The 26,301-nt window shown below is 38.0% G+C and overlaps 1 protein-coding gene across 1 annotated transcript in view; it reads left to right on the forward strand.

Moving 5' to 3' along the window:
- Window positions 1-8,110: 8,110 nt before the first annotated feature.
- The window catches only part of GNAI3 (G protein subunit alpha i3), a 32,192-nt gene continuing 14,001 nt past the window's right edge, over window positions 8,111-26,301 (forward strand). Inside the window, exon 1 of the mRNA XM_026706958.2 lies at window positions 8,111-8,382. Within this exon, the coding sequence (XP_026562743.1) occupies window positions 8,265-8,382 (118 nt within the window). The 5' untranslated portion in view covers window positions 8,111-8,264. The remainder of the gene's footprint in view (window positions 8,383-26,301) is intronic.

Raw genomic sequence — 26,301 nt, forward strand, 5'->3', positions numbered from 1 at the left:
GAGGAAGAATGTGTACGTTTGTATATGGGGGAGTATTTAATAAATACACCATGGCAATTGGAACCCTTTCTCTCCAACGTACTGCTCATGTAAACCCCCACACACAAAATCAGCTGCTATTAGTATCCAGTTAATTTCATTTCATTTTGACTAATATGGGATGGTGATTGTTCACCCGCCCCCGTCAACTCATTCTTTATTAACCTTTGTAGTTGGAAACATCACTATTCTGAATATTTTCTTTTTTTTCTTTCTTTTGTTTGTTCCTTCATTCCTTCCCTCCCTCTAGTAATTGTTATCTTCTGCATTGGACTCCTTCCATCCACCTTCTAATCAAGGCTGTCTTTGACTTGTCAGAGTATAAATGAGAGGGTTCATTGGATTAGGCATGACTGAGCTACGAAAAGGCCCAGGGATAGGTAGAAGCAACAACTGGATGAAGAACTGACCTTTATGTTGTAGGAACACGTTTTGAAGTTCCACGGTCTCCTGTTCTGAAGGGTTACATTGTCTTACTACTAAAGAACTCAACAAATCTAAGGAAGACACTGGAAGCTTCCCCTGTAGTTAAAAGTAAACAAGCCATGGGTGATCTCAGTGACTGGATTCTTTTTTTACACTAAGCCAAAATAAAATAAACCATTTGGCTTAATGCAGATGGAACCTGGTCAATGTCAGAAATAGATTAGAACTGTAACTTTAATTCCAATGAGTTTACATTACATTAGTAAAATGAAGCCTATGACTTGGTTCACACATTGCTTTAAGCTGTTACATATAGGTAGTCCTCCACTTACAACCACAATTGAGCCCAAAATTTCCATTGTTAAGCAAGACAGTTATTAAGTGAATTTTGCCCCATCTTATGATCTTTCCTGCCATCGTTGTTAAATGAATCATTGCTGTTGTTAAGTTAGTGACATGGTCATTAAGTCAATCTGGCTTTCCCGTTGACTGTGCTCGTCAGAAGATCTTAAAAAGACACTGCAGCCATTATAAATACATGCCAGTTACCAGGTGTCTAATTTTTGATCAAATGATCATGGCCTAAAAAACAGTCATAAGTCAGTTTTTCCAACGCTGTTGTATCATTGAACAGTTACTAAATGAATGGTTGTAAGTTAAGGACTACCTGTAGTTTGCTTGTTTGCAATGTATCATTAAAGTTTGAATCCAATCATAATAGTTAAATAAATTGCACTGGATCACCTGACAGAAAAAGACAGACACTGACTTTAATAGATTAAAATACACGTGATATGTACTAATGGCTTTCCTCATTTAGAGGTAACCCTCACCCCAATCTACTAGCAATTTTTGTACTGAAGCTTGGATTTTTTTCTGCTTATTGCCTATCTCCACTGCACTTGTACATACAAAGAAACAAAATGCTTCTACATGTATGATTACTTAATGGAGTATCTACAGTTTTCTAAATGTGGCTCAAAAACACATTTAGCTGCATTACCATTGGTTATCCTTGATGGGAATCCTGAGAACTTGTTCAGCAACAACTTGAAGACCATATGTCCCCCTAGTTCATTTCATGAACACCTGAGGTAATCATCGCTTCTCATGGGCTATTTCATAGTACCAATGCTTCTCTATTGCCTATCCAGCACAATTTCTCCTTTTCCTGTATGGTCTTCTGATAGCATATCACAATTTTGGCTTAGAAGTTTAGGATTCAAGCAGAGGTGGTATTCAGCAGGTTCTGACCAGTTCTGGAGAACTGGTAGCTGAATTTTTGAGTAGTTCGGAGAACCAGCAAATACCACCTTTGACTGGAGATTTTACAGTATCCTTGCCCTGCCACGCCCACCAAGCCATGCCCTCAGAACTGGTAGTAAAAAAATTTGAATCCCACCACTGGATTCTAGGATGAATGAAAACTTCATCGCTTCTGTGCATTCAGTCCTACCACACTTCCAAGTTGTGCTGTCTATGGGGGTACCCTGAAACTATACCCATCCGTAGAAAGCTATAGTTCAAAAACATTTGAGTGAATCCTTCATGCAAGTTAGTGCCTCCTTTTGACCCGGGGTAATTTTACTATAAAGGATTGCTGGCACTTCAGAAATAAACATCTTTACTTCCTTCTTCAAATTTAAGTAGTAGGTTGGAACGACTTTTGTTCAATTGCCTTTTTTTTTCTTTGTAAGTTGTTTGTTGTTGATCTCGCATGAGTCCTGATGGAAGGAACTTTGAGGAAACGAAATACTATATTTGCTATATTTTTGAGCGGCAAACATTTTGTTTTCAATAGTGATTATTTTTGGTTCAGTTCCTCTGGATACAGTGGCCGAAGACTTCAAAAAACAAACCTTCCATAACCTGGTGTCCTCTATCTGGGTAGGAAAATAAACTCCCAGTATTCCCTGTGAGGATTGCCCATAGTTATTGAGAATTCTGGGAGCTGCTTTCTTCCTACATTAAGAAGGTGCCAGATGGTGATATTAAAACTACATGGAGTGCCAAATATAGTAACAACTCTTAAGGAAGCAAAATTAGTCACTTCAGAAAGTATAAAAAATGGACAAGTACAACAGGAATTTGCAGTGCATATGAGTATTCCCTAAGTCCCATATAAAAGTGCAACCCTGAGATCTCATCCACCAAGAGTAACTTTTTCTGACTTAAAAATACTCTCCAGTGATATATATATTTTCAAGGCTCCATCTTGCAAGAAAAGGAGGCTATTTTAATGTAGGACAATTGAAGCCCTAGACTCCTAGAGCAACAAATCAAATAATTATTTATTTGATAAATGTTTGGTATCTCTGTGTGATGGGCTTTCTGCCAATCAAATGAGAATGAAAGCTTTCCATTAAGAACATCATTGTACCAAGAATGTTGTTTCAGAACAGGTGCGGTTTCAACACTGCCTCACTTCAAGCAGGAAAGATGTGCTGGCTTCATTTTTTGAGTGACAGCGCAGAGTTTTATTCCAGAGAACATTATTTTCTCTTTCTGCTAGTGTTTCCCACTTCTCTCTTTTTCAGGTTGCTTGGCCCATTTTAATGAATGCTCTTGGGCATTAAGAGAAGTAGTGGGGTTCAAAGGAGCTCAAGTTTGCATATTAGCAGCCTGATGGTTTTTCCTGAGACTCTTTTGAATCTTGGTTTCTTGCCTATTTACCTTTTGAAGTTATATAACCAGCTTTGTTGAACAAGAGTATGAAATCCAGATGTTTGGGAGTGGTTTTGACAAAGGGCAGACCTGAGATATTTTGACAGGAGAGAGTTATTAAAATCCATATTAAAATTTGCAGATTGCATTCCTCTGGGACTATCAGAATGGGGCTGCCAGGTGACTGCAAAGAATTCAGCTGTTAATGACTATCTGGATATTTACAGGCTGGATAAGGATTCATATACAAACTAAACTCTGTAGCCACGCTGACATCCATTACCCACCTTGATATACTGAGTCTGAATCTCATCAAAAAATTCAGATGTTCTGTTAAATCCTTTCCAAACATGGTTTGTGGCAAACACTGACATAAAACCTAACTCTTTCTTGTTCTGTGATATTAGTGGTAACACTGAATATTATCTGTCTGTCTATCATCTGTCTGTCTATCTATCTATCTATCTATCTATCTATCTATCTATCTATCTATCTATCTATCTATCTATCTTCTAAAAATGGGATATCACCATTTTGCATACTGAAGACATCCAAAATGCCAAAATGACTGTTGCTTCTTCTTTCTGTAATTGGTAACACAATACTATTTTTCCCTTTACTTAAGGGCCATTGGAAACTGATGAGGTGTCTGAGAGGAAAGGTTTGTGAGGATGACTAGTTCTGCCACCTCTTCAAAACACAATCTCTGCTGACAAATATATAACCTTTATCCTTTTTCTTCATTTTCACTATTCAGTTGAATGGCATCACCATTTATTCATCTGTTTTTGAAAGCACTTCACGGGAGAAACCATTGTCTCAAAAACCAAGCAAGATTAATATTGCAAAGTGGAAGTTTTTAGAAATCTCATGCCCATTTGTTTGAATTTCTATACTGACTGTTAGTAGGGAGTCCCCCCTCAAAAGACTTTGTTGAAACAGTTGTTGGAAGAAATATCCTTCTGGGTTCAGTTCCAAGTGGGGAAAAAGACACTGGATTCATGGAAGTTGCTTGGAAAGAAAGTTTATTGATGAACAGGATGGGTTCCTGGGCAGAAAAGGAGAAAGATGCTGAGAGTGCCTGGGTTTTATGCCCTCTCTGAGCTTTGAACTTCCTGGGGCACAGGAAGAGTATTCTGATTGGTTGCTGTCAGAGGTCATAGCTAGCTTTGTAGGTTGTCTGTGTGCTAAGTTTGATTGAAACTTGGTGGGTAGTACAATGAAGGGCAATTAAATTGGCTCTGCCTGAAGGAGGTAGACCTTTGTTATGTAGAATAGACTGGCCTTGTCCTTAATGGCCCATTAACCAAGGTAGGGGAGAGAGGCTGAGTTTTTGCATCTCTGAGTTTCTACTTCTTTTTTTAGGGGAAATATTCTGCCTTTTTAATATATCCTAAAATATTTCATTTTTCTAGGAGAGGGGTGGGTTTTAACTTCCAACACATTTGAACCAGAGATGGCATCAGGGCTCTTGATCTTCCCAAATTCCTGCTTTACTTTTGTTCAGGTTCAAATCTCAAATGGGAATAAATGTTATGAATATCTATTCTACCTCCTAACCCCATCTGTTCAAAAGGCTGATTCCCAAGTCACAGGAGTTTGTTTAGGTCCAGCAGGAAAAAAGATGGCAGCGGGTTTGTGATTAGAGTCTTGCCCTTAATTATACGTATAATAGGTTCAACATATATACAAAAGGGCAGGATTTCAACCACATGAGTGACACTGACATCTTGACTTTTTTGACACTCTAAATGCCCCTTAGAATTTTCTACAATTAGTGATGTTTGTGGCAGGGAAGTCTCTTTCTCAAATTAGTTCCCATTTGAGGGCAGCCCTTCTTCCTAAAAATTACAGCAGCAAATCAATACACAATCCTTTTGTGCAGCACTGAAGAAGGCACTGTGAACGTGATCAAGAAAAATCCAGTTTTTTCTTCAACGGATACAGCATAGATAGAATGTTGTTGTATAAGTAATCCTTGACATGACCACAATTAAGACCAGAATTTTCATTGCTAAGGAAGGCAATTGTTAAGTGAGTTGTGCCTGATTTTATGACTTTTTATGCCACAGTTGCTAAGTGAATCGCTGCAGTCATTAAGTGAACCATGTAATTATTAAGTGAATCTGATTTTCCCCATTGACTTTCCTTGATGGATGCTGTTGTGAAGGTCACAAATGCTGATCACCTGATTCCAGAATGCTGCAACCATCATGAATACACCCAGGTTGCCAAGTGTCCAAATTCTGATCACATGACTGTGGGGATGCTGCAACAGTCTTAACTGTTAGATTTGGTCATAAGTCACTTCTTTCAGTGCCGCTGTAACTTTGGATGATCACATTTACAATAGTTGTAAATCAAGGACTAGCTGTACACATTTATAAAAATCAGTTTAATAAAGGTAGTTTGTATCCTTACAGATGTTTCACAATTTGCATATCTAATACACAGAGATGTAAACACAGTGCTTGTTATACCTCTCTCAAGTGCTTCAAATGCTTGAAAAAAATATTTTTTTGCCTTTAAGCAAAGTTTTGGTCAACATATTTGCATTCACTTTTAACAAAGAAATCATATGATACTAAATAATTTCCGCAGAGGTCTTTTTTTTACTTCAATATTACAGAAATAAATATTTCATCAAAGGAAGTAGAACATATTCTGCATCTTGTTTCTTGTCAATCAAGTCCACCTATGTTCAATACTTCCAAAATACTATACTTCATAAAGGACGCTAGAGGGCAACACTTGTATAGATTAACTTCCTTATTTGGAAACCAGATTGTGAAATGGCAGCAACAAACTTTATTTCCTTTGTGAATTGCTCTTAAAATCTATGCAATAAATATCCTTTTGAAAAAGAAAAGAATTAATTTCTATGAATAGCGACTGTGTTTTAGGTTGCAAAAGCTCAAAGGTGTTAGAAAATAATAAGCAGATATTAGTATCTCTTATCCCAAAATTTAGAAGATCAGCATTCTTCATGTTGTTGGCTTTTGCAAAAATTAGCACTGTACTTTTCAGATTGGGAAGCTTAAGAATAGGGAGACTGTGTATATCGCTTCTTTTTCTGAAAAATGTTAGGTTTTTTGGGGGGGGTGATTAGGCCAGGAGGCAGAAAGCACAAATGATTATGGATGAGCAGAACTTTAAACTTCATACCTCAGAATCACTGGCTGTTGGAGAGTGTGTACATTTTAATATAATAAATATTATTTTGCAAATTATTTCAACATATAATTGAAAAGAAGAAAGTGCAGATCATTGATTGGTAATACCAGGCTACAGTAGGATAGAAAACAAAGAATTTGAAAAGATTGCAAAGTAACAAGATCTGAAAATCAAAGTTTAGGACATAAGCTGCCCATGGCGGCCCCCATGGTTACCACTTGGCCAAAAAATCAAAAAATCATGCCAAAAAATCATGAATGATGCTTAGAACATCTGTGCATTGACAACATTTCCAACTGTCAGTTACAACAGGCCATACTGCTTGAATCCACACAATACTATGCTGATACATCACGATATTCTAAATTCTTGGAAGAAACATGAAGGCCAACCCCAGCTAAAGAACTGGCAGCTGTGATTTCACACAGTTGGATATATGTAATAAGAAGAATGTGATCTTCAAAAGACATTTTGAGGTGCGCAGGAATGGAAATGACTCTATAAAGTATCCTCAACCTTTGAGGGGAATCTGCCAACTCTCTGAGGAAAACACTTGTGGGATAGGTTCTTTGGCTTTGTAAATGTTAACAGGTGATTTTTGAAAAAGTCCATAAAGTCTAAGCCAAAACCAAACAAATTCCATTAGGTCTTAGTATGTTTTGTTGGGTTTTGTATTTTTTCCACACCGGATTGAAATCCATCAAACTCTTAATAGGACTAGGGGTTTACAGTTGCCATATATAGGCTGAAAAACCCCAAATGATTACTAGATTACCACCAAGAGATATCCAAAACTCTAAACCGGGGTGTCCAACTTGCGGCTTGCGGGCTACATGCATCACACGCTGGCCATGAGGCCAACCCGTTTTAGCAAAGCGGGGAGAGTCATGATACATCATGTGATGACAATATGATGCCATGAATTTGACACCCCTGCTCTAAATCCTTTGACAACTTCTAGTGGTCATTCAGATTTTTGCAAATCAGGTGTCTTTGTAAAATACCTTTAAATTTTCAAGATGATGCAATTTATAATATTCATTTTGCATGAGCTTAGGACTGCATTTGTATATTAATTACAGGTTGTTAGCAATAACAAACATTTAACGAAATCCTTGCTTTGCTTCTCTGACTTTGGATTGGGGTACAAAAGATTTGTAGGAGAAAAGCCATGTTCATCTATGGTGGCAAAAAACCCTCAGGAGCCTAATAGCATCTTTTTTTAAAAAGCATACATTTTGGTGAGCTCCGATTCACTTAGCCATTGTATGCACTTCAATTCATAAAAACTGATGCCCTTTAATAACATTATTCTGATGTCTATGGAGATTCTCGGTTATCCAGGTCATGGTTGTCCCAAAGGTGCTTTTTCAAGACGCAAGTGGACTTTCTGATTTTCCTTTGAAGGCGTTTCATCTCCTCATCCAAGAAATTTCTTCAGAGCTGAAGGAACTTTACTTTGAAGACGTTTCACTTCTTCAGAGTTGAAGAAGCTTCTTGGATGAGAAGCGACACGTCTTCAAAGAAAAACCAGAAAGTCCAGTTGCCTCTTGAAAAAGCACCTTTGGGACATTGGTTAGTCGGAAGAAGTATTGCTAAACTCCTGGGGGTTTTTTTGGGGGGGAGGGGGCACACACAAAATGTAATGTTTTGTTCCAGTCGAGACGTCCTGCCTTCCAACTCAGGTATTGCTCCCACTATGCCCTGCGCCCGACGCGATGGGTGTCCAGAAGTCACCCACTTTCCCGTGCTTGGCGGTGGAGGCAAGACTACACTTCCCAGAGGGCAGTTCGCTTCAGGTCGGGCTGTGATTTGAAAGGAGGAAGTAGGCAGGTTTCCGGTGGCGCTTCTCTTCCCCCCCCCCACCCCGCCTCTCCCGTTTCCTCCCCCTCCCCGACTTCTGCGGCCGTTGAGGAGCGCCAGGGGTGCCAGTCGCCCGCCTCGCCCGTCCTGTCGCCGCGATGGGCTGCACGTTGAGCGCCGAGGATAAGGCGGCGGCCGAGCGGAGTCGGATGATCGACCGCAACCTTCGCGAGGACGGAGAAAAGGCGGCCAAGGAGGTGAAACTGCTTCTGCTCGGTAAGGAGGAGGAGGAGGAGGAAGAAGAAGAAGAAGAAGAAGGGCTGAGGCGGAGGGTGGGGCCCGGGCCTGCCCCGCCGAGCCTCTCCCGGGCAGAGGGAAGGGAAAGGCGGCGGCGGCGGCGGCGGCTGTCAGGGGCCCCGCTGGGGTCTCCGCACCGCGCGGCCTGTTTGCTTGTAGCGGCTTTTGTTCTCTGCGGGTCCCCGCGGCGGCCCCCGAGCGGGTGGGCGTTTCGTGGCTGGCGGTCTTCCGTTGCCCCCCAGGCGGACCCGGAGGAAGGGAGCCCGACCCGGTCCAAGCGGATCCTCGGGACCCGCGTAAAGGGAAGGGCGGGGGGGCTGCTTGAAAGGCGTTGCCTGAAGGGCTTGGACCGACGGCTCCAGGGAAGTCGTCAAGTCGTTCAACCCGAGACGTCTCCGGGCCTTCCTCGAGTGATAAAGAGCGTTTAGTGCAGAGCCCCTCGCGTTGGCTTTGATTGGTTAGAGAAGTCGGATCTGAGTTTGATGGTGGGGTGTATGGAATAACGAGACCATGAGCAGAGAAGAGATTGGACAGTCATTTGCCTGAAATGGGATAGGGTTTCCGCCAAGGTCCCTTCCAACTCCCTAGTCCTAGTCCCTAGTCCTAGTCCTAGTCCTATTCTATTCTATTCTATTCTATTCTATTCTATTCTATTCTATTCTATTCTATTCTATTCTATTCTATTCCTGATCCTGATCCTGATCCTATTCTAATTTCTGTTTCTGTTTATTCTATTCCTATTCCTATTCTATTCCTATTCTATTCCTATTCTATTCTATTCTATTCTATTCTATTCTATTCTATTCTATTCTATTCTATTCTATTCTTCTATTTGATTCCTAATCCTAATCCTATTCTAATTTCTGTTTCTGTTTCTTCTATTCCTATTCTATTTCTATTTCTATTCTATTCTATTCTATTCTATTCTATTCTATTCTATTCTATTCTATTCTATTCTATTCTATTCTATTCTATTCTATCCCTATCCCTATCCCTATCCCTATCCCTATCCCTTTTTCCTATTCTAATTTCTGTTTCTGTTTCTCTATTCTATTCTTATTCCTATTTTATTCCTATTCTATTCTATTCCTAATCCTAATCCTATTCTAATTTCTGTTTCTGTTTCTCTATTCTATTCTATTCTATTCTATTCTATTCTATTCTATTCTATTCTATTCTATTCTAATCCTGATTCTGTTTCTGTTTCTGTTTCTCTATTCTATTCCTATTCCTATTTTATTCCTATTCTATTCTATTCTATTCTATTCTATTCTATTCTATTCTATTCTATTCCATTCCATTCCATTCCATTCCATCCCATCCCATCCCATCCCACCCCACCCCACCCCACCCCACCCCACTCCACTCTATTCTACTCTCTATTCTGTTCTACTCTACTCTATATTCTATTCTATATTTTACTCTATTCTATATTCTCCATTCTATTCACGTTTCCTTTTTAAAAAAGAGTTACTATGTAAACCATTAATGTATAGGCATCTCTCTACGTGGATGTTTTAAAGACTATTTTATTCATACAACTACATATCTTTACATGAAAAAAGAAAGGATCCGATACCCCTGTTTGTTCCACCTTGCTGCAGCTTTGGAAACTAAGATAAAGGAAACAGGATGAGTTTTCCACTCAACAGAGATACCAACCCTAGCACCCTGGACAGCAGAGGGAGGGTTGCCATTTTATTTCCTGTGTAATAAAGTCCATTTACAGGTAGTCCTTGATTTATGACCATAAAGGAGCAGTCATATTCTAACAGTTGTAAAATGGATTGGCCATGTGACCAATCCAATTGTATGACCTTTTTGTGTGGCAGTTGTTATACAAACCAGTGGTTTGCTATGGGCACATTTTTGTCAAAAATGGAATCAAGCTGGTTTCTGGCAAAACTGTTGTAAAATATGGCCATGAGACCACAGGACTCTGCAAATAGAGTTGCCATAAACGGCATAAATGCATTTGTTTTGCCAAGCATCCAAAGTTTGGTCATAAGACCACAGAGGGAAACTGACCATTAGGACTTTGAATCTGGATCATAAGTCCCCTTTTTGGGGTCAGTCAGAACTAAGTAATCAGTCATAAGTTGAAGACTACCTGTACTTTCTTCAAGGATTACATTCTTTAATTGTCAACTATTTAAAGGGAAAAGGAAGGAAAGAAAAAGGTTATGTCAAGATATGTGTATATAAAAGTGACAGCATAAGTGCTTTTCGCTGTCTGGGATCATGAAAGAATTCTAAATCTAGAAATTGTGAATTCCAACTATAGTAGGATTCTATGGTCTTGGTTATAAAAGAAATGACAAGAAAATTGGTAATGTGCTACCATTACCAATACTACTACTATAAAAAAATAACTTTTTTTATCATAATAAAAAATAACTCAGATTTAACTCAATGATTATTAGCAGATGTAGACAAAAATGAGAATTCTGTATTCTTAGGTAGTTATTTTGCTTACCATATGTCAGGGGTGTCAAACTGGATTTCTTCAAGGCCCAGATCAGCATTGTATTTCTCCTCTGTGGGCTGGCCGGAGGGGAGGGGAAATGGCCTGGCTGGCCTCCTACTGACTTCCCTGCACCCGGTTTTGGTTGCCAAAGGCACCGTGGTCCAGTCCTTTGCTATTTTCAGGCCAGCCCCGCAGGCCAGTTTTAAGCACCACGCAGGTCAAATCTGGCCTGCGGGCCTTGAGTTTGACACCCCTGCCGTATGATATAACAACAGTGATACTTATCAATGTTATGCCCCAAGAATATTTAACTAGTTACAGTTGAAATAAAATAGTGGACTAAATAAACCTTCCGCTTTATTTAGAGAGAGAGTTCTTTGAAGATTTCATTAGAGAAAGTTTGTTTATATACAGTATTTGCCCATTCATGCATTATATGTAGTGGTTGGAATTACTGTTTTAAATTAGTAAAACTGAAGCATTTTTGTGATTCAAGGACACTCTTTGAGGCTCTTACATACTGGGGCTAATTGTTGATAGCATGCGGTCTTAATAATATTTCTTTTCTTTCTATCAAGTATTCTTAATTTTATGGAGTAAGAATTATTGTTGTAGTTTATGATTTATTGTTTTTTCAGAATGAGTTTTAATTTTAATTGAGGTTTATGATATATCTTGGTTTATATTTGCTTCACATTATAAATAATAAATTAGAGCAATCATATTTATCCACATATACATTGTTTGAATTTTACTTCACCTTCTTTTATTTCAGAGCTGTATTAACCTTGCTGTCTTTATTTACTTCTACTAATGTCATTTAGCATATCTTTATGTTACCCAAGTCACTAGATGTACAATTGAGCAAATTGAAAAGCTATATGTTATTAAGTGGGGGGAAAAGGAACAGCCAAAATGAAAAACATTACTCTCCTTTTAGAAAGGCAGTACAATTCCATGTTTTGCTTCCTGTTTATGAACTGACTCTCTGTCTGTATAGTGGAAAGACTGAACAATATTATTCCCTGTAATCAAGATTTAATTGTATATTAAAATGTAGGTGCTTTCCCGTAAGTATGTTATTATATTTTCTTCCCATTTGTGTTCTTTACCTCCTTTTCTCAACTTTTTTAGTATATTAAAGCATATACTGAAGAATCTTACAAGCATGAGATAATTTAAAAATGTTTAGAGAACACCTGAACATCTTGGAACATTTTGGAAAAAGTCAATAATAAATAGAGAAAAACAGTAATGGGCTGTGGTAATTCCTTGGGAGAGAAGAGGAAGAGCTGCAGCCTGGTCTAATGAAGAGAAATGGGACTCCAAAGGAAGGATGGGGGTGGAGAAAGCCCTTCAGAGGGGACTTTCCCTCGGGTTCTCTGGAAACTAAAGGCAGGGAAGGGCGGGGAGGAAGCATTTTCAGACTTTTAAGATTGTGTTACTGTAGCCCTGCAGTGAAGTACTCATGGTTTTGGTTTCCTGTCTGGATTACCTCCAGGAGTTGGCACAAGTTTACAATCTTGTTTGCAATTCTTTACCCACAGATTCAGCTAAATTCATTTACTTCTTGGTAAATATAACTAGCCAAGTATAAATTACGTGATATTTGAGCTCATAATAACTGAGCTCATAAATGATATAATTTCTTTGTTAATTGTTCTTCAATATTCTCTATAAGAATTCCTAATATACTGTTAACATAAAGATTCAGCCACACCTTTAATACGAAAAGGTTGTGCAGAGTGATAAATTATGTGTTAATGTATGGTTTTGATCGGCAAGAATTCACTAAAATATTAAAATTTAGGAAAGATCTAAAGCGTTTAAAAGTTTGAATTGGACTTGCAAACAAATTCTCATACCTCTTTTCCAGGCACTAGCTTTTCTCCTTCTAAGCATAGCTGTACTTTGGTTTTTGACAGTACAGACAGTGGCATTTCTGTCATTAAGCAATGCAGTCATAAAGTGTAACTGCATGCTTAGCAACAGCAATCGTATTATTGTTGGCAGTCACCAATTGTTGCTGTCAACCGAATTCTGCCATTTATTAGCCAAAGACTCATCCCATGACTCTGGGGCAACTTGCCATGTTGTGGTTCAGGGGTTTCTTGGCACAGCAGGGCTCTGGAGCTGCAAGAAGCTCCTAAGCCATGGCCCGGCAGTGTGGCATGATTTGAAGCTGCAGCCACCCTGGAAGCCTCAGACGCTCCCAGCTGGGAAGCCTCAGCTGTCCCTTTTCCAGTCCCAGCTGCAGTTGCCTTCACCACCCTGTGTTCCCCTGCTCTAGCTGGCCTGCATTCTTTCTTGGCTCCTCCTGCTGATGAGGCTTGGCCACCCATTCAAGATGCACTTGCTGACCAACTCAGGCCATCTTCCTCAGGTCTTGTGAGAAACTCACCATGTATCACCTCGTGTAGATTACAGAAAGCCTCGTGCTGCCTCATGTGGAGTCAGGCTGGACATGTTTGTTTATCAGCAAGAGCTAGAAGACTGTAGCTAGGGTTGAAGGGCCACAGAGTATCCAGCCCGAAACATGCATGGCTGGAGGTAGATGGAAAATAGGTAGAGTCGAAGTTCCTCTACAATCATAAATGTGGGTGGGGCTGGCTTGACCCCCAGTTTAGATCACTTGATCGCAGGATGCTGAAACAGCTGTAACTTCAGGCGCCAGTCATAAGTCCCTTTGTTCAGTGCTACCATAACTTTGAACAATCACTGAACAAAATGGTTGAAAGTCAAGGTCTACCTGTACTTGTTTTTTTAAATAAAATATATTATGTCTGTTTATGTACACATAATGCATTTTTAAAATTAAAGTTAATTTAAATAAAATTAATGTAAATTAAGTTAATTTTAAATTATTTAATTTAAATAAAATAAAATGTTATTTTTTTACATTAAAAAGTAAGTTTAGGGGAACTTCTCCTTTAAATTATCAGAAGAACTTCTCATAGGTGGCTATGCTATTTATATCCCAGCATTTGATCATTGGTAAAACCTTTATTTGAGTATCCATGCCTAATGTTAAATTAATACTGGCACATTCTCAAGGAAAGGTTTTTCCTGGTGATATCTTTTCAATGGACTTTTAAAGAATATCCAAATTGTATTGTAAATTTATTAATGTAGACTTTTGCAAGCTAAGGATTAGCAACCCCTCTTCAGATATTTGCTATAGCTAGTGTGGTCAAGGGACAGCCTTTATTTCTGTACTGTTTTGTATTTTATTTATAATTTCTAAAATTCTTTTTCAAGTCTTTTATACTCATCCTCTAAGGCCTTAGAGGCTAATCTTTTCATAGTATTCCTTTTCCTTGTATAGTCTATTATCAAGCCTCTAAAATATGCCTTCATTGTATTCCATACATTCTGAATTGATGTATCTTCTTTTTTGTTTTCTCTAAAGAAAAAAACCAATTCTTTCTCCATCCACTGTGTGAAGTCTTTTTCCTTTAAAATAGTATTATTTAACGTCCATCTAGATCTTCTTTTTTTGTCCTTTCCATTTAATTGTCATTGGATGGTGATCTGCCCAATAAATTTCTAAAATTCTTCTTGTCATGATTTTACCTGGGTGACATGATGCATCACAGGGTAACAATTTTTGAACTAAGTTATCTCAATTGGACTAATTAACAGAATGTGTCCAGAATCTGAGACCCATGACTCCGAAGGGAATGAAATTTGGGGAAACTGTGGCTGCTATTGATCTCTAGCAGCCGAGCAGCATAGCAGCAGTTGTGTTCATGTGCTCTTCCTTTTCAATGTTCTGTGACAGTTTCTAAGCCAGTCTCACAGTCCCTTGCTCCCTCCCCCATTCAGCAACCAGGAATTGACTCATCATCAGGTAATTAAAGAATATGATGAAAGGCCTGGAGATTTTTATTGTTTTGTGCCCCTTCTCTGCCACATAAACATGCCCATGCACATCTGTCTTTGTTCAGGAACTCAAGGCATATACACTCTACTGCATTTCTTTATAACAACCTGTGAGGTAGATTGAGCTAAAAGATCATAAAGTGAGTGCTGTGACAGCAAGTGAAATATAAGCTGGATCTCTCTGGTGTCAGTCAAATACATTAGCCATTATACTTTGGTTCTTGTTCATCCTGTTTCATTTTTTTGGACTGCTTCTATTCTGAAATTGAGTGTAACCTAGCTCCTTCTTTGACTGCCGGAGATCAGGTAGAGCAGATCCACCCTAGCCCTCAGGAGATCACATGGTTTTTTTAAAAAAATGTCTCTGACAAGTTTCCCACAATACACTGAAGCTATCAGGGATTCTAAACTATTCTGTGGTGAGGACGGGAATGTGCAACATTGTGGCTTTAAAAACTACATTAAAATAGTGTGTTGTTAGCATAATTATTCTATGTGCAGAGAGAGAGAGAGTATCATGATCAAGAGAGGACACCAAATATCACCGGGATGCGATAAGAAAGAGGAGAGATAAAGGAATGGAGGAAGGAAAGGACTGCACCTCTCCAGAATCACAAAGAAAGGTACAGAATAAGAAGATAAGAAAAGATGGAGGAGGAAAGAGAAGATCCACTTGAGAATGCGCAGTAAATGCTTAATGTAAGAAATCCTCAGCATGACAATACTCTCCTTCAACAGCGAGACCTCAAGACCTCAACAGAGAAAGAGTGAGGCAAAATTCATGGCTTGCCTAATGTAATATTTCTGATAATGTTGGTGCCAAACTCTGCCCTCACTGGTGTGCATTCCGATTTCCTGGAGAAACTGACAATTTTTGCAAACTGCCAGGATAGGCAGTTTGAAACTTCTGGATAGTTGTTATTGCTGTAGTATCTATTACTGCAGCAACATTTATGCCCGATGGTAGGACAGCACATTCATGATACTCCTCAAAGTGAATGAAAATGCCCTTTCTAACATTGAAAAAAACCTCCAATACTGCAGGTTTACTTTAACACGTCAGGCTTATTGTCTGGGATAAGAGCCCCATGGTTAGGAGGGAGAGCTTTGAAACTGTAGACTGGGCTTTTCACAATATATGTGGCAAGAATTAGGCCTTTGGGTTAACTTTAACTTTGTGCTGTGGTGATTTCAGTCAGCTTCTACCAGTTGTGAAAAGAGGAAATGATGCTGATGTGGAGTATTCATGCATCAAAAAAAAATCATTCCTTGTCAAGTTTCAGTTGAAGAAAAAATATGTGATTGAGAACAAAGATATTCTAAATTTATATTGGATATGGGAGAAGACAGAAATCAAAATGATGAAATACAGGTAATCTTTGGCTTATACCTGGTTGCTTAGCAACCTTTTGAATTTATTAAGGACTGTACCAGGGTTACTTAGAGTCCGTTTTTGAAGTTGCAGCAGCCATTCTTCCATTGTGGTCATGTGATCGCATTTTAGGCGCTTGGCAACAGGCTCACCTGTACAGTCATTTGTAGCCTCCTGTTGTTGTGTGGCCATGATTTGTAACATTTTTTGCCAGTTTCGGACATTTACTTCTGGTTTCTAGGAGGGGAAAAGCCTCCTGTTGAAATGGACTTGCTTAATGACCGTTGCAAAAAATGGTGAAATGTTGAAAAATTGGGTCCAGTCATATGATGCCTCAACTTACGACCTCAATGACTTAAAACCACAATTTCAGGCTCAATTGAGTTGCAAGTTGAAGACTACCTGTAGAATTACCTGAAGTTAGGGTTCTGCTATGGAAGGCTATATTAATTTTATCTACCCAACTTTTGACAATCCTGTAGAACTGTTCTCAAAGAACTCTGCCTTAGTCCTCTTAATGAAATGTTAAGAAAAATCAATTCCATATGCATGAGATACTTCCCTGGAATATTGAAACAATATCATTTCTTTAAGGCTGTCGACGAAGGAGCTAATGCTGCTCATTTTTCAGTAGAATTCCTTGATAAAATTGAGCTCTGTGGCTTGCCATCATTTAAACTGGAATTGGAGATAATATCTCACATCATTTTAATAAGGAACTTGGATCTTCCAAGGTTTTGCAATGGAATCTGGATGATCATGGAAGAATTTCACAAGTATCTTGTTATAGCACATGAAAACAGTAGTGTATTCAAGAATAACATTGTCGTGATCCTAAGAATTACGCTTAATTTATCAGAAGGTCAGGATGCCATCCTTCAGCCATGCTGTACGCTCACTATACATAAAATGTGATGACAAACTCTGGAGAATGTGTTGATTTATTTGGAAAAACCAGTATTTCAGCATGGTCAGCTCTGTCATTTTAAGCCAAGAAGAAAGAAATGAAAATGTTACAACATTCTTAAAGAATGGCACATTAACCACAAATGCTACGTTGTTTAAAAAAAAAAAAGCATCTGCATTTGTCTTACATCTTTCTTAATAAAATGAAGCATTCTTCTTTAATTTTAAACCAAAACAATAGCAACCCACTCATAGTTATTCTGTTTCTCTGTTTAGTAAGGAACTAGTTCTCAAAGGATGACCCATTGGGTTGTGCATTGTCTAGTATGCCACTAAATCTGCCAAGAACTCCTGGTGGTTTATAAGAAGCCACTAATTAAACATCAGTAGTAATAATCTAAGCCCATGAAACCACTGAAAACATAATCCTCATAAATAATAGTAATGATCTGTTGGAGCCCATCAAGATTTAATCCAATAAGAATAACCACAACAGATGATAACAGTTAAGTAGTTACCAGTTGTCCTCCAGAAGTACTCAGTCCTACATCTATCAGAATCCTGTTAAAGTAATTTTGAGGTAGAGAGTAACATTTATAAAACCAGGGTTACTAACAAACAGTGCTTTCTGGCCTTGGCATACCCCTTTTCAGAATCAATACCTATCTCCCAGGACAGGTTATTTCCTGTTGGATGAGGTAATCTTGTAAGTATCTTGTGCAAAATGGGGTCCAAACAATTTGAGGGTGTCAGGTTTTCTATCCTATTCTAGGTATTGGATTTAAAGTTAACAAAAATAAAGCAAACATTGTTTCAATGTATGTTATAGTTTTGATGCTGCTATCTTTTAGGGTTGCTACACAATACCAAATGTAGCCTAATTTATAGTTTTAAATTTCAAACAATATAAAATGGCTGATATACATAATTCTCAATTCAGCTTTTATTATTTGGCTGATAACTTCGCTGGGTAATGATCACTGCTGCTTTCTATCTTATGAAAATAGACAGAATGGCAAAATGTTTAAGAAATATATAATTGAAAAATCAATCTTATGTGGTAAGCAAGAAAAATATTAAAAGTGGTAAAGAGAAATACAATGTTTCCTTCACTAGAAAAATGTGTTTGGGAATATCTTACAATTACACCTATCACAATCGTTGTTCTGTATGTTGGTTGCAGTATTATTCTCCTCAGAAATAGTGGGAAAACAAACTTCTCTATACAAGCTTTGATCGTTCTGTGCTTTTTGTTGTGAGGGCTATTCTGGAAGCAATTACATAAAGTATTGAACCAGTTATATTTTTTCCTCTTTTAACTCATGTAAAGGCTACATGTTTCCCCACAAGCAATAACCCTGGCTATATTACAATGAAAACTACTAAATATAAAATTAACTTTGTCCTTGGGTATCTTTAAATGAGTTGCTGCCTTTTGGTATAAAGCTGTGTAGTAGATAGCTTTAAAAACTGCCTGAAAGACTGTGGTACTTCGTTCAGATGCTAAAATAAAAGCCAATGTTCACTCTTTTGATGTAGGCTTTGGAATCTTGTCAATTTTCCTAACAAAGTGAGAAAACAAAAGATTTCAAGAAATGCTGAGGTTGCCCCTCCTCTATTCTCCTCAGTATGTTCTTTTCTGCATTAGACAACTTATCTATTGTTCTTTTGTTCCATTATTGAAGCCTTCCAGGAAAAGCGTTGTTCTGGAGAACCATTCTAGTTAGCTGACGTGTAGTGTTTTGTGATTTTCCTATTATATAAAGTGCCTGGATATTTGAGATCAGTTGTTTTGATCTACCTCCTTCATTGAGTATTTGTTATATTTAATTTCTCTTTCTTATTGACTATAATTTGGAGAAACCCTACAATCTGTTGGCCAGTTGAGCAAGAGTACTTTTAAGTCTGTTTAATTCCAGTCATAATAAATCTTCCCATTTCTATTTTTCTATCTGAATTTTGGAAGTGGCAACATATATTAGGCCTATGTGGGTTTGAGAGTTGCAGTTGTTCTTAGTTTGTCAGTTTGTTCATCAGCAAGATAACTTTAATCTAAAAACAAAACTGAACAGGACCAAATTTGGTATGGTTAGAGAAGCCAGCAAAAGAAAGTTTGAATTTAATTAATCCGGCAGGAGCCTACATAGAAGATATATTTACATGTGCCTGTGCACAAACCGATTCTCAGGCATATAGGAATTGGAAAGAACCCAGAAGTCTTGCACTATATGCATTACTTACCTTGTTTTTCTCTCCAAGCCAACTTAATATTAGAAACAAATTCTATAAAGGGGCTCAGAATCTATGGAAAGCAGTAATAAATCACCTTTTTTCCAGGACCGTTGTGACTTCAAACAGACACTGAACGAATGGCTGTAAGTCAGGACTACCTCTAGGTACAGATAATCCTTGACTTAATGATTGTTCATTTAATGATGGTCCAGAATTACAGCAGCCATGGAATGGCTGTCACAAATCGTTACACCACCAACCCATAGTCACATGATAGCAATCTGGATGCTTGGCAGTCTGTTCACATGAATAGTTGCCGCGATCCTGTGATGGCCATTTGTAATCGTCTCTGCTGCCGCCTGCTGTGAAGGTGAGGTTCCCTTCTGGCAGGCAGCTCTTTAGGTCCGCTTGGCATGGAGCTGAGATTTCTCCTCTCCCTGCTGGCGATCCTTTGAGAGTGAAAGGGCTGCCTGCTGGAAGATAAGAACTCCTCCAGGAGTCTGCAGAAATGGTGAGATCCTGAAGATCTGAACTCTGTTCCTGTTCCCTTTCAGAAGGATTACCTTCCACACGCAGAGGTGAGCTGGTTAGCAGGTGGCTCTTTTGCTGCGGTCTGTTTAATAGAAAATAAAGAAGCTAAAGTGGTCTGGGATTTTAGGATTCAAAGAGACAGGCACCTGCTACATAACACACCAGACTGAACAATTGTCAGTTATAAAGACAAAAAAAGTCTGGATAATGGACGTGGCAGTACCTGGAGACAGCAGGATAGAAGGAAGAAACTGGAGAAGAAAACAAAATACAAAGACCCACAAATAGAAATCGAATAACTGTGGCAAAAGAAAGCAAAGGTAATCCCAATAGTCACAGGCGCCTTGGGAGCCACCCTAAAACAACTTGGGTATCATTCCAACACCATCAGCATTGACAATTTCACCATTTGTCAACTGCAAAAGGCAGTTTTACTTGGAGCAGCTTGCATTCTACAATGATACCACTAACACCATAAAACTTCAACGTCTGCCTATCCCATGTCATTGGGAAGGGCTCGATAGATGGATAAAAATGCCAAGCCCAATCTGAATAGCTGCCTGACTGAGAGATGAACTATAATAATATTTGAAAATTTGTTGACATGCTTACTAATTTTAACTAAATTAAAATTAGTTTTTATTTTAATTTATCTACCATTTCTTGACATACTACTTCAAGCACAGGTACAGCTGTCCAGAAAAAGCTCTATGATTCATATAATTAATTGAAGACCTCACATTTGAGGTATTAGTATTTGGCTTATGCTGTCCATGGTTTTTTGAATTTAATTGTGATATTGATAGTTAAGGTCCTAGTTTGAGACAGTGTTCAGGATTTTGTTTTTTATTGTTCTAACAGATTATCTACTAACAAAATTCCTGGTAAATATATTCTGTTTTGCTTGTGATTTAAGTCTGCTACTTATTATTTTAAGCAGTATATTATTCCTGCTGGCAGAGAAGTGGTTCAGAAGCATCACATCTGAAAATTGATCACAAAACAAAGATTATAATGATAAAATATATGCAAACTCTAATAATCCCCATCCCCCAGTCCAGGATTGGCTTTACTTGATTTATATAAGAGACAACCTTTTTCCCCCCTGGGAAAATGTAATTGATAGATTATTACTCCAGGAGACTCTAAAGTACGTAAACAACTAGTAATATTTGGTTCTAAAATATTGCATAGCATGCATTCAATACTGTATTCTTTCAGAATTAATATCTTCATGTGTTTTATATTGCTTATAATTCCTTCTGTTACACCAGTATATTAAGTTTAAAGTTTACATTTAAACTTACAGTTAAAGATGTACAATTTACATCAGTATATACAGATTTGGGTGGGCGGGTATATGTATGTACACTATAATGATCTCTCCTTTTGCTCAAATAGAGTGTTAAGAATGCTGCTACAGTGGAAGAATTATATAATAAGATAACACAGGAGCTAGAAAGCTAAGCTACTCTATACTTTCTGCTTCATCCCGCTTCTAGTTCATAACAGTAATAAATGCAATCCTGTGCAATAATAATACATTTTTAAACTTGTGTGCTATGACACTCTTATCATCCACTTACTTGGGAATTGAAGTGGGGGGTGTCTATTTCTGAATAGATATGTATAGGATTATCCTGTGAGGATTTCGAGAGAAGCCTATTTTGCAAAGCTGTGCATTGGTAACTCAGTACACTGAATTATATAACTCAGTATATAATTTATATAATTATATATTATAATATATAATATATAATATATAATATATATATATATATGGTATTCAGCTTTGTTCGGGTATTTTCCCACATCATTATAGTTGTGTTTTTAAAGTTGTAGCAACGTTTCGGCAGAATCTCATCTGCCATCATCAGGCTTCTGTATTGTGTTCATCTGTGAATCAGACTTTTACAGTTGTTTCAGTTTTAAATTTGGGGCTAGCCTACTGCTGTGCCAGAATGGTTTTTTCTTCATCCTGATTGGTTGGGAGTCTTGGTCTGTGTTTATTGGTCTTGGAGTTTGCCGTGTTCTTCTTGATTGGCGTTTCTAATATCTTCTATCGGTTTTGTGGCTTTTTTTGTCTTGGTTGGCTGGCAACATTGTGTTCCTGTATTGGAGGCTTTTTGTGCAGCTTGGCTCCAAGTAAATGGATGGCTATTATTTGTTAGGAAGCTAGGTTTCATCTGGGTGCCTGGTTGGGGTGTGTTTGAGCTGGAGGTATCAGGGGGGATCTGTTTGTGCCCAGGTGTTTGCCTGGCTTGTGGTGTGGAGATTTTTTGTTTGTGAGTGCAGGCTTCCAGATAATTGACAGTCTGGTGGAATCATCTCTTCTATTCATGCTTTCAGAAGAGATGATTCCACCAGACTGTCAATCAAACACACCCCAACCTGGCACCCAGATGAAACCTAGCTTCCTAACAAATGATAGCCGTCCATTTACTTGGAGTCAAGCTGCACTAAAAGCCTCCAATACAGGAACACAATGTTGCCAGCCAACCAAGACAAAAAAAGCCACAAAACAAACAGAAGATATTAGAAACGCCAATCAAGCAGAACACAGCAAACTCCAAGACTAATAAACACAGACCAACACTCCCAACCAATCAGGATGAAGAAAAAACCATTCTGGCACAGCAGTAGACTAGCCTCAATTTTAAAACTGAAACAACTGTAAAAGTCTGACTCACAGATGAACACAATACAGAAGCCTGATGATGGCAGATGAGATTCTGCCGAAACGTTGCTACAACTTTAAAAGCACAACTACAATGACGTGGGAAAATACCCGAACAAAGCTGAATACCATACATGTAAGTACCCACGAAAACTTAAGAAAACAAATACACACACACACACACACACACACACACACACACACACACACGTATACACACCATTAAATATTATAGTGAGCTAACATTATTTGAAGTTTACCTTAGGAAAACTAGGTAAAAAGAAATAAGGTTACAGGTAGTTGTCAGCTTATAAGACAGTTCATTTAATGACTGTTCAAAGTTATGACATTACTAAAAAAAGTTAATTTATGAACATTTTTCACAGTTACAACCTTTGTAGCATCCCCGTGATCATATGATCACAATTCAGATGTTTGCTAACTGGTTGATACTTACCACCAGTGCTGTGTCCCAGGGTGATGTGATCACCTTTTGCAACCTTTTGACAAGCAAAGTCAATGGGGAAGCCAGATTCACTTATCAACCGGCTTATTAACTACAGTGATTCACTTTAACAACTGTGGCAAGAAAGGTATAAAACTGGGTACTTAACCAATGTCTCAATTAACAACAGAAATTTTGGGTTCAATTGTGGTCGTAAGTCAAAGCCTGCCTGTATTAAAACTAATTATCATTCCAAGAAATAGGATTTCTGGTTAAAGACATCTAATTCTAGGAACTAAGTTATTTGTTTGTTAAATGTATAGGCTGCCCAATTCATAATTACTTTATTGTAACAGAGAGGTGGTTTTCTGTTAACTGCCTGACATTTTAAGCATCTCCACTTCAAACCTTGGTGACAGATAATTATTTATGATATTTGTATGTCCCATTCCCCAAAGGCTTTAGGTGATTAATATGAATAATTTTTAAGATCCTGCTAAACCCAACTATAGACATAATCCCCTCCCCCCACACACATACTTCCATCATAGCCTCCACTTGCATCCTGTAAACACCTTCCTTTTTGCCAGCTGGACAAGGAAAGATTTTATATATTTCCTAAAGCATAGGAGAGATGAAGTGGACTAAATTTCAGTAGAGGGCAATTCCACAAAATTGGACTGGTGGTTTTAAAAAGCTGTACAGACTTTTGATGTTTCTTTTAGAATCTTGAGGGACATAGAGCTGTATCCAAGTAATATTTCTCTCTATTAATGGGAGGTTCTTTGCTCTAGCTAGGATCAAAGAATGGAGTCTTCCATTATAGAATAGGGAATAATATAATTTGAATTATTGAATTTTCCAATTGAAGCTTTCCTTTTCCTAAATCTGCACTGGATGATGAAGGGATTGTTTATTAATATTAATAGTCAGATATGAGTCTGTATATGCAGGTTTAAATAATTTTGGGCTTTTCTGTTAACTTAGTGAATCTTTTGAAGTGGAAATCCGAGAGGGCTTACATACCCTTTTTCAGTTTACAAAACTCAAAGGGTTCCCTTTTTTTAACAATCTAAAGCACTTAAATAATTGGAATAATGTCAAGTTCATAATAGCAAATTACCTTACCATATCCTTAGCAGCAAAAAAGTATATTGTTACATAATACGCTTCAATTACTTTAATTCCAGTGTTGTAATACTTGAGAATCTAATAAGCTTATTGCAATTGATGTGCCAAGCATTCTGATAGTACTGTAAAGATTTTGTACAATGACCAACAAATTATATTTGGCTCCAGTAGGCAAAGTTATTTCTATTAACTGCCTACCCTGTAGCAAAACCCTTTTTTCTTGCCTCCCCACTGCAAAATTAGTGAAAGCTCTTAGAGCAGATGCCATTTCCCCCTTAAACTTGAAAAATTATTCTGTAGAATGAAAGTAATATGAGATACATTAGTTAAAATGAATATTCTCTTATTTTGTGAGAGCTCCAGCATATATAACAAAGATTTGGTGGGTATTTTTTAAGGGTTCAAAAGGGTAGGTTTTTTTTTTAATTTCTACAATATTCTAGGGCAGAGATATCACCCTGCCAATAAAAGTGTGTATAGTCAAGGCTATGGTTTTCCCAGTTGCAATGTATGGCTGTGAGAGTTGGACCATAAGAAAGGCTGAGTGCCAAAGAATTAAGGCCTTTGAACTATGGTGCTGGAGAAGACTCCTGCGAGTCCCTTGAACTGCAAGGCGATCAAATCGGTCAGTCCTAGAAGAGACCAACCCTGACTGCTTTTTAGAAGGCCAGATCCTGAAGATGAAACTCAAATACTTTGGCCACCTAATGAGAAGGAAGGACTCACTGGAGAAGAGCCTAATGCTAGGAAAGATTGAGAGAAAAAGAAGGAGATGTCAGAGAATGAGGTGACTGAATGGAGTCACTGAAGCAGTAGGTGTGAGCTCTGGAGGATGGCAGAGGACAGGAAGGCCTGGAGGAACATTGTCCATGGGGTTGCGATGGGTCGGACATGACTTTGTAACTAACAACAACAAAGGGCATGACTATGTGCTGTGAGAGGGAAGCAGAAAGATTCTACAATAAATCATTTACAGAGTTCATATTACGAGTTTAAGTCTCATAACATGGCTTATTTGTTGTATAAATCCAACCATTAATGTTAATAAGTATTTTTAAATCATGGCTCAGCATGAAGGAAAACCCTGGTCAATATTGACCAGTTTCAGAGAGATTGAAAATAGTGCCATAAGCCTGGGAGTCAAATTTGCACTATTTCTGGATAGCAAAAACACTCGCTGACATGATTTGAATTAGACAACAGATCCCCCCCCCCCAAAAAAAAAGTCTACCCAAGGTTAACCTGATAGTCTAATAACTCCAATAAAGTGATCGGGAGGTGCCCAGAATTGGTTATAAGATGGGTGACCATATAAATGTTCTAAATAAATACAGTAAATAATTAATTTAGTTATAAGTAGCCCTCAGATTATGATGGCAATTGAACTGGGATTGCCATGACCAAGTGATGTGGTCAAGGAACAATGTCACTTGAGAGCATTGGTTAGTAATAGCATCCCAGATAATCCCAGGACTCATGAGTCTTTAAGTGGAAGGGTGGGAGTCCCAAGTAAGGAGTGCTGGGATGGGGGAAGGCCTAGGGGTCATACTGATTATCAAGGTAGATGTCAGACAAAATTTTAAAAAACGGGATAAAAGGGTTGAATAAATTTCTAGTATTTGAAATTTATATAGATATATAGACTCCAGTTAGAAAATAAAATAGATATTTGTAATTAATTTTATTCCAAGTGAATTTATTCTGTGGATATCCCTTGCTAAAAAAAACTTCTAATTATAAAGATGTATATTGTTGTGTGTGTATATATCCTGGTATTTGGAACATACCCACCCACGAATATACAATGTAAAAAATATTGTATGGTACAATTCAAGTATATAAGTTATATAAGTATATGCTATTCAGAGTAAATCTAAGGGAAGATTGAGAAAGGGATCAACGACAGAAGTATTTTCACTTCATCAGTTGCAGAATAGAAGGTGATTTTTCTTCCTTTCTGTTGATTCAGATCAGCATGAAATGAATTGACCCAAATCTATTATATTTTCCCCCTTATTTGCATTTTGTATGTTTGTTAGATATACGACTTGTGAGTCTGAAAACCCACAGCTGATCTGACACATAAATAACTTGTGTTCATGCAAGAAATACTTGTGAGATGTATCTGCAATCTGACAAAGATATTTAGGGATTTGGCTCTCCAGTTCTCTCTGTTTGGCATTGAGATATGCAAACGGGGAGGTTTTTTTTAAATTTCAGCTTAATTTAAAACACGATTATTCCAATAGAGAATG

This window comes from Pseudonaja textilis, chromosome 3 (genome assembly GCF_049901715.1).
Source record: "Pseudonaja textilis isolate UNSWEBS1 chromosome 3, rPseTex1.2, whole genome shotgun sequence".
Lineage (NCBI taxonomy): Eukaryota > Metazoa > Chordata > Lepidosauria > Squamata > Elapidae > Pseudonaja > Pseudonaja textilis.